The 9305-nt window shown below is 46.8% G+C and overlaps 1 protein-coding gene across 2 annotated transcripts; it reads left to right on the forward strand.

Moving 5' to 3' along the window:
• The first annotated feature begins 525 nt into the window (after positions 1 to 525).
• On the forward strand, positions 526 to 9021 carry KCNJ9 (potassium inwardly rectifying channel subfamily J member 9). Of its 2 annotated transcripts, XR_011975389.1 has the most exons (3): positions 526 to 1514; positions 3574 to 3718; positions 8291 to 9021. XR_011975389.1 is itself a non-coding variant. In XM_072647383.1 (2 exons), the coding sequence occupies exons 1-2, from the start codon at positions 605 to 607 to the stop codon at positions 8620 to 8622; spliced, it is 1242 nt and encodes a 413-aa protein (XP_072503484.1). In that variant the 5' UTR covers positions 526 to 604; the 3' UTR covers positions 8623 to 9021. The 2 variants fall into 2 exon arrangements, 1 of the variants encoding a protein (XP_072503484.1); XM_072647383.1 differs by lacking the exon at positions 3574 to 3718.
• The last annotated feature ends 284 nt before the right edge of the window (positions 9022 to 9305 follow it).

Genomic DNA, 9305 nt, shown 5'->3' on the forward strand with positions numbered 1-9305 from the left:
CTTTCAGTAAAGGGAAATGTATAGAGCTCTGGATTGGATTCAGATGCCTTGAATCCCCAAGAGGCTAAAGAATGTTCAAATAAATTTAATTCAAGCCCACAAATATTTATTTTAAATGATAATAACGGACATGTACACAGCCCTTCAGGGTTCACCAAGTGCTTTGCATATTACCTTCCATCACGACAACTGAGGTAGGCAGCACTGATGCCCCATTCTCATTTTCCCTATGTGCAGGACACTCGTCGAGGTGTTAAGAATAAAGACAAAAACACGAACAGTCTTCGTCCTCAAGGATTCTACTCTTAGAGCTGGACACTTCGGAGATCATCTGGTCAAAGCCATCATCTGACAGATGAGGAGCCTGGGGCCCAGAGAGGTGAAGTCAGTGTCACCTTGCCCAAGGTGACAGAGGTAATGGGCGGCAGGGCGGGGATTGGAAGCCGGGTCCCCTAATTCATTCGGCCAGTGGGGAGGTGCAGGTGGAGGCGGAGGCGGAGGCGGAGGCGGACCGGGCTCTCGCGGCTTCCATCTCCCCGGACCTTGCTCTAACCCCGCACTGTGTCCTCCATCCCCGCAGCCTCCGAGGGGCGTCGCTGCTGACATGGCTCAGGAAAACTCGGCCTTCTCCCCCGGGCCCGAGGAGCCCCCCGGGGGTCTCCCCCGCGCCCTGGCGGCGCGCGCCGAGCCCAGGGAGCCTCCGGAGAGGCCGCCCCGACGGGGCCGCCAGCGCTACGTGGAGAAGGACGGCAAGTGCAACGTGCAGCAGGGCAACGTGCGGGAGACGTACCGCTACCTGACGGACATCTTCACCACGCTCGTGGACCTGCAGTGGCGGCTCAGTCTGCTCTTTTTCGTGCTCGCCTATGCGCTCACCTGGCTCTTTTTCGGCGCCATCTGGTGGTTAATTGCCTACGGCCGAGGGGACCTGGAGCACCTGGAGGACACGACGTGGACGCCGTGCGTGAACAATCTCAACGGCTTCGTGGCCGCCTTCCTCTTCTCCATCGAAACCGAGACCACCATCGGCTACGGGCACCGCGTCATCACGGACCAGTGCCCCGAGGGCATCGCGCTGCTGCTGCTGCAGGCCATCCTGGGCTCCATGGTCAACGCCTTCATGGTGGGCTGCATGTTCGTCAAGATCTCGCAGCCCAACAAGCGCGCCGCCACGCTCGTCTTCTCCTCGCACGCCGTGGTGTCTCTGCGCGACGGGCGCCTGTGCCTCATGTTCCGCGTGGGGGACCTGCGCTCCTCTCACATCGTGGAAGCCTCCATCCGCGCCAAGCTCATCCGTTCGCGCCAGACGCTCGAGGGCGAGTTCATCCCCCTGCACCAGACCGACCTCAGCGTCGGCTTCGACACGGGCGATGACCGCCTCTTTCTGGTCTCGCCCCTGGTCATCAGCCACGAGATAGATGCCTCCAGCCCCTTCTGGGAGGCGTCACGCCGTGCCCTCGAGAGGGACGACTTCGAGATCGTGGTGATCCTTGAGGGCATGGTGGAGGCCACTGGTGCGGGGACTGGGGAGTGGAAGAAAGGGGCGGGATGGGGGGGCGTGGCGTGGGAGAGGTGAGGAGTATCAGGGAGGACCGAGACAAGGAGTGTGGGAAAGGGGGCCAGCAACCCCGGGTGGGAGAGGAGAGGGCAACGGCATACATAGAGGGGATAATAGGTATTCTTATGGGTGCATTGAAAGAAAGACACAGTGAGGTCAAGGAGTGGACAATGCCCTCTGGCAGACGGGCAGGGGCCTGGAGGACTAAACCTAAGAGATCAGTGGAAAATTGTTCCAAGGTAGACAAAGAAATGGGGAGGGGGGAAGCTGCCCTAAAGGCTGAGGAACAGAGCGGAAGATGGAGATTTGGTGTAGAACAGCTTGTGGGAGGCGTGAAGGATGGGGAGGGAGACACAAAATCTTAGAGTTGGAAGGGACCTGGGAGGTTATGTTATACTTGAACAGGAATTTTCTCTACAGCAAACCTAGTGGGAAAAACTAGCAAACTAGCCTCACCACCTCCTGAGGCAGCCCATTTCACTTCGGGGCAGCTTAAATTGTTAGGAAATTTTGTCTTGTTTGGACCTGAAATCCATCTCTTTGCCCCTTCTACCTTTTGTTCCTAGTCTTGGCCACTGGAATTAAGCAGAAAAGTTTAATCCTCCTCCAGTATAACTCCTCAGATATTTGAAGAAAGCTATCACATCTTTCTAAGTCTTCTTTTCTCCAACCTAAACATTCCCAGATCCTAGGAGACTTAATTTCCAGTCTCATTACCACCCTTTAGACACTTTCAAGCATATCGATGCCCTCCCTAAATTATGGCACCCAAAATTAAACACAATATCCCAAATGGCAATCCGACTAGGTCAGAGTACCGCAGAATTATCACCTTTGCCCTGCATTCTGTGCCTCTTAACACCGCCTAAGAATGCATTTGCTTTTTTTAGTTGCAGACAACAGACAGGTGTCTGGGAGATAGGGGAAGTATAAAGGTGGGGAATGCATGAACAAAGTCACACAACAGGCAGAGGGATTGAAGTGCTAGAAGGTGGGGAATGTTAAGCTGGATCACCCTGAGGTTGGGAAGTTTGGGGAGAATTAGAGCCAGGTAGCAGAAGGAGGAAAGAAACATGACCAGAGAACTAGAAAAGAAGGGCATGATCTGAGGGGGCAAATGAGTGTGGGAATGGGAGAAGGGTAATTAAGTGACCTGGGGTGGGGTAGGAGGACAGGGATAAGGGAACAGGAGCTTGAGGGTGGGGGACAACTTGTCCAGAATATGGGAGAGATATGGAGATGGAGGGATTGGTTGTTGGAGCAAAGAAATGTATTACTTCTGTGTCAGTACTTTTAAATGGTCTTCTCTAATAGCCACCCCCCTCCCATGCTAACCAGTCTCCCAGAGAGTGGGGGCTGTTGAAAAGGAGCTTAAGGTCAGCAGATAATGGTACTCAGTCACTGAAGAACTGTAGGCTGAGACTCTCCTACCCCCATGATAGGGAACTCTGAAATTGCTGTGGAGTGGTCTCAGAGCTCCTGCTGCCCCCTGGTGGTCCCTCCGTGACAAGCAGCTGTCTAAGAATCAACATCTACAGCACTGGTTTTCAGCCCTTTCTCCCAGTATTTCCAGTAGCCCCAACCCCGTTCCTTTACTATCTCCCCATCCTCCCTAATATTCCTGTGCGGCACCATGCCAGTCTTTTCCCTTCTCTTCCTACTGCAAGTGCTCCCCCTGCCCTTTTCCTCATCATTATCTTCCAAATACTGATATCTCTCCCCACATTGCCCCAACCCAATCCAGTAGGACTTCATATGCTAGCATCCATCATGGGAAAAATAAGATCTTATCATACCCATAGATGTCTCCGGCAATGGATTCACAGTGTTTAAAGGGAAACTAGTCTTCTTTGGCAGATCTTTAGGGGAGAAAGGTTCAGCTTTCCTGACCTTACTACTAATACCAATGTATTGTGGTCAGTTCCATGCACCACACTTTAAAAAGGATATTGACAAAGTAAAGTATGTCCAAAGGAGTATAATGAGGTTGATGAGGTTTTAAAACCTTGTTACAGGAGGAATATTTGAAGAAATGGGGATTGTTTGATGTGGAAATGACTAAAGACATCTATGAGCTGACTTCAGATCTATGTATGACTGCGGAAGAGAATAGACTCATTCTCTGCTGCTCCAGAAGGCAGAACTAGCCAGAGTAAACAGGTAGGAAATATAGGGAAACACATCTTGGCTCAATGAGCTATGGATTGATCAACTATTAGAGCTGTCCAACAATGGAGCAGGTTGTTTCTCAAAGGATTATAAGCCTCATCATTAGTAATGTCTAAGAAGAGATTAAATATTCCATCTCTTAGAACTGAGGAAGACCTTGAAAAGCTAATCAGTGCATCATTGGAACTAAAAATTGTAAAGAATTTCAAAGCCTATTTCATCTAACCCATACTTGACTGAGAATTCCTGTAACAATATCATTTGAGAGAGCGATGGAAGAACAGAAGGATTTGAACAGAAAAGAGGATTTCAGAGTTCAGGATCATGAAGGTTTTGAATGATGGTGAATCTGGTGTATGACCACTGCCAAGTTGAGGGGGCTGATGAACGGGAGGCCAGATCATTTAAACACTTAAACACTGAAGTCCCTTATGAGGTTGGGAGTGGGGAGGAGTGTTAGGGTGGAAAACAATGGCTACAAACCATCCTTTTAGTAAAGTGTTGTAGGATTTTGCCAGTAATAGAAGTCAAGTTATTCATTTTTACCTTTTTTTTTTTTAAATCAAGACATTTATTCTTCTCTGGCCCTGCAGCACCTCTCCTCTTCTCCAACATTTTCCAAGTATTTCAGCGGCACAGCAGGTCCATCTTTCACTTGTGTCAGTTTCCCAGTTATAAGCACCAGGAGCCAAGTCATCAGAATCTATTGACTTGTTTTTCCTTTGCTTCAAGAAGGACCAAGGATAGTACTGGGTACTTTCTTGACTTGCACGTGAATTGCATTTAAGTGAGGCAGAGTTGCACAAAGTTGACTTGCACTCATTGCGGCAGCCAAATATTGTATTGTCAACTCCTCAACTAGCTTGGCTTTCCATTTACTGCTAATCAATTTTATTGTCTTTCCTAGTCCAAGAATTCTTCCCCTTGGAAGATTAAACAGAAACAATATGAGTAGAGTAGTTCAGCCTTCTTTCTGTCATTAGTTCTAATACTTTCATCACCCAAGGCAATAGTTCCTTCCCTTCTTTGATCGTCCTCACAGCCCCTCCCCCACAATTTAGAGAAAATAAGAACAAACAAAAACTGCTTGAGAGGCAACATAACAATAATCAAGGTACCAGATTTGGGGTCAGGAGTCTTCTGGTTTTGCTTCCTTTCCTCTGCAACAGTTCATTTAAGTACATTTCTTATGACACAATAGTATTCTAGTTTAGTCAGCCATTCCTTAGTTGATGGGCATCCTCTTACCTTCCAATCCTTTGCTTCTACAAAGAAAGAACTGCTATAAATATTTCTGTGCATATGGAGCCTTTTTCTCTTTCTAGAGCTCTCTGTGGGGATAGATAGACAGTAGTATTGCTGGGTCAAAGAGTATGTACAGTTTAATTACTTTGGGGGCATAACTCCAAATTGCTTTTTAGAAGGGTCGGACCAATTTACAGCTTCATCAATAGGGCATTAATGTGCCTGTTTTCCCTCAGGCCCTCCAACATTTGTCAATCTAATAAGGGTGAGGTACAAGCCCAGCATTGCTTTAATTTGCATTTCTCCAATCATGATTTGAATTATGTTTCCATATGGCTATTGATAGCTTGAATTTCTTCCTTTGAAAACTGCCTGTTCGTATCCTTTGACCATTTATCAATGGTAATACATTTTCTTTAATGTAATTCCCACTGATGAAATCATGTTTCTGATACTGAACCATTTGACAGTGCCAAGGGCTTTCTGATGAGAACTTTCTTTTTCTCATCTTCAATAACTGTGCCTGCTGAAAGAAGCAGGGCTCCATTATCTGTAGAAACAGTTGCCAGGTTTCATCCCCAGAGGAATTGCTTCCCAGGATGATGGCCTCAGGGGGTAGGCTGGTGGTTTGGAAGGTGCTCTCACTTTCTGTGCTCTTGGATTTACTTGTGTGTCGGTGACAGTTGGTCAATAGTTGGTGAAGAAGGTGGGCCCCTTCTTCATATGGATTGGTCCCCTCAATGATGGCTGTAAGGTCCTGCTGGAAGTAAGGCCTGGGGTCTAGGGGCACTAGTATTCCCAGGTCTCTTGAGTTTAGGGGCCTGGGATATCTCCCTCAGGGCTTGAAGGAAGGTGATAGTTAGGGTGGTGACTGGCACATACTGCCTCCTGTCTTTCCTCAGGGTACCTTGCTGCTTCAGTGGGCTAACTTGCCTCCCTTGTAGATGGCAGTTGGTAGGGATGGCTGCCCTCTTTTCCACAAGAGCTGTTTCTTCTTATAATAGCTTCATGAGCTGGGCTGGAACAGAGCCATTGATCTGGGGGATGCAGCTATTCCCAGAGCTCTTGGACCTACCTGCCCATTGGTGGCAGATGGTATTGGCAGTGGTAAGGAAGTGACTGTTCCTCTCAGTAACAAAAGCTCCTAGGCTTTTAAAGCACATTTGTAAGATATTTTGTAAACCTTGGAGCATTATATTAATGTGAACTATTATTACTATAATTACCTATGAGGTCTAATTTACTTCCTTGAAATTAGTATCTCTGTCTCTGATTATTACACATCTTTTGTATTGAGACAACTGAGGTCATGAGTTTTAAAACTCTGACTCTTTTAGGATAGTCTGTCCCATGAATAAATGCTAGTCAGTCAGTCAAGCAGCAAGCATTTATTAATTGACTGTGATGTGCCAGGTCTCATTAGGCACTCAGGATACAAAGATAATAAATGAAAACAGCTCCTGCCCTCAGAAGTTTCCGTTCTGATGGGGGAGACAACATGTACATAGGTAAATACAAGGTTATTGAAGGGATGGGGAGGAGTTGTTACGGAGAAGAAAGATTTCATGTAGAAGGTAGTACTTGATCTGAGCCCTGAAGGAAAATGAGAATTCTAAGGGTGGAAGAGAGTGAGCAAGGCATTCAAGGCCAGGGCAATAGACCATGTAAAGACATGGAAATAGGAGGGTAGGGGGTCTGGGTGAAGAGTAGACCTCCATTTTGGCTGAACTGCAGGGAGTAATGTATAATAAGGCTGAAAAGATAGTCTGGGGCCAAGTTGTAAAGAGCATTAGGTGCCCCAGAGAAGGAATGGGGAAAAGCGTTTATTAAGTGCTTACTATGTGCCAGTCACCGCTCTAAGCCCTTTACAATTCTTTTCTCATTTGATCTTCACAACAAACCCAGGAAGTGAATACTGTTATTATCCTCGTTTTATAATTAAGGAAAGTGAGGCAAACAGAGGGTAGGTGACTTGCCCAGAGTCATACAGATACTACAGTTGTGCAATGCAGCTGTGACTGCAGGCCCTTAGCTACTTTGAGCAGCTGGAAGAGATGGCACTTGATTCTAGAGGCAATAGAGAGCCAGTGAAATTTCTGGAGTACCGGAGTGACATTGTCAGATCTAAACTTTAGGACAGCTAGGTGGTGCAGCGGATATAAGAGCCAGACCTGAAATCAGGAAGACCTGAATTTAAATCCAGCCTCAAGACACTATCTGTGTGACCCTGGCAAGTCACTTACCCCTGTCTGCCTCAGTCTCCTCATGAGCTTGGGAAGGAAATGGCAAACCACTCCAGTATCTTTTCCAAGAAAACTTCAAATGGGGAACAGAGAGTCAGACAAGACTGAATAACTGTAACAGTAATATTTAGGAAAATAACTTTGTCAACTGCATTGAGAATGGATAGAAGAAGAGAGAGACTCAAGGCAGGGAGTCCAATTAAGGGGCATTCCAGTAGTCCAGGTGAGAAGTGATGCAATCCTGACCTAAAGTGGTGGCTATGTGAATGGAAAGGAATTGTAGCTGTGATGGAATGGGAATCTTTTTTTTTCTTTGTTGCATCTACAGATACAATGTAGGTGTGCATAATACCAGGTTCATAATATTTTTGTGGACAGTTTTCTCCTTTTCCTTCCCTTTTCATTTTAAGCCCCACTCAATCACATTCCCAAGACTCCAGGTGAATATGTTTTACTTGTAATATACCTTGTCAGATTTATCTCTGACCAAGGACCAAGTATTCCCTTGTTTTAGGCAGTAGTCTCTTCTTTTACAACTAAGAAAGCTGAAGCAATGAGAAGTTAAGTGACTTGAGTGCAAAGAATAAACCCCAGACCTCTCATATCTGAAGTGAGATGAAGAATCAAAGATAAGATTGTTGTAGAAAAGATTCCTGCATTTGGGAGAGGTGAGGAACTAAGGGACTTACAAGACCCCTTCCATAGGATCGCAGTAGCAAATGGAAAAATCCCTAGACATCAATTCTAGAGAGATGGGAAAGTATGGAGCGGTGTGGGGTGGTTAGAAAGGTCAATAAGGATGGCTTTCTGGAAAATAAGAATGCCCACCAAAATTTTGACAAAACTAAAAGGGGAGGAAAAGGATGGGGGAGGTGGAGGAGTAAGGTCAGGGAAGAGATCTATGTTTACAGGGCTAACATTAAGATCCTGAGTGCATGGGGAAGTGTCTCTCAGGTACCAAGAACAGTAGGGCCAAAGGGACCTTGAGATGAAATCATGTGTTTGGGGATGATAGAGGGAAGGATAGATGAAGGGAAACCCTTTCTTGACCTCTTCTGTTCTCTCCAATTCCTAGGAATGACATGCCAAGCTAGGAGCTCCTATCTGGTGGATGAGGTGCTGTGGGGTCACCGCTTCATGTCGGTACTGAGCCTGGAGGATGGCTTCTACGAGGTGGACTATGCCAGCTTCCATGAGACCTTTGAGGTGCCCACACCTTCCTGCAGTGCCCGAGAGTTGGCTGAGGCTGCTGCCCGGCTTGACGCTCATCTCTATTGGTCCATCCCCAGCCGACTGGATGAGAAGGTGGAGGAGGAAGGGGCGGGAGAGGGACCGGGCTGGGGGAATGAAGGAGACAAGGAAAAGAATGGCCGCCTGCCCCCTCCAGAGAGTGAGTCCAAGGTGTAGCTATAGCCAGAGGAGGTAGGATAAACCCCTCCCCACTACCTCCCAACCCCAGTGTCAGACAGATGGTCAGGATCAAGACAGACAGGTCAAATAGTAGCAGATAGGCTCAGGCATAAAAGAGAAAAAGACTTAAGTACCTAGAAAGCGCTGAAGTTCAATGGGCCTTTTAGAATCTCAAGTCTAGGATCCACTGTGGGGGGAGAGACTTAATACAGGTATTAGGTGTGGGACTGAGAATCCATTTGCTATGGAGATAGAATGGGGGTTGTGGACCACTGTATTTATGTTTGTCTATTTAAAGATAGACACACATTTGAGTGGCAGAGGGTCAGATCAGTATTTGGATGAGAAGGTAGGGGAAAGAGATATGATCTAATAAATATATGACTAGATCAGAAATTGAAGTCTTATGAGAAATGGGTAGAGAAATGTATGGAGCAATAAGATTAGGATTAGATTGGATTAAGTTGTTGAGTGGATGGGGCTAGGGAGTTATGTGGGAATCTGAGAAGATGGGTAGATGGATGGATGGATGGAAGGACAGAGACAGGGAGAAAAATTTGGACATTAGAAGGTAGAGGTAAGTGGCAGAATGGGTAGAAATATTTATAAATGGAAAAATAGAAGAGAGAGAGAGGAATATAGGAACTTGTCCTGCCCCAGCTGGTAAGGCATACAGCTCT

The sequence above is a fragment of the Notamacropus eugenii genome, chromosome 2 (assembly GCF_028372415.1).
Source record: "Notamacropus eugenii isolate mMacEug1 chromosome 2, mMacEug1.pri_v2, whole genome shotgun sequence".
In the NCBI taxonomy this organism is placed as follows: domain Eukaryota; kingdom Metazoa; phylum Chordata; class Mammalia; order Diprotodontia; family Macropodidae; genus Notamacropus; species Notamacropus eugenii.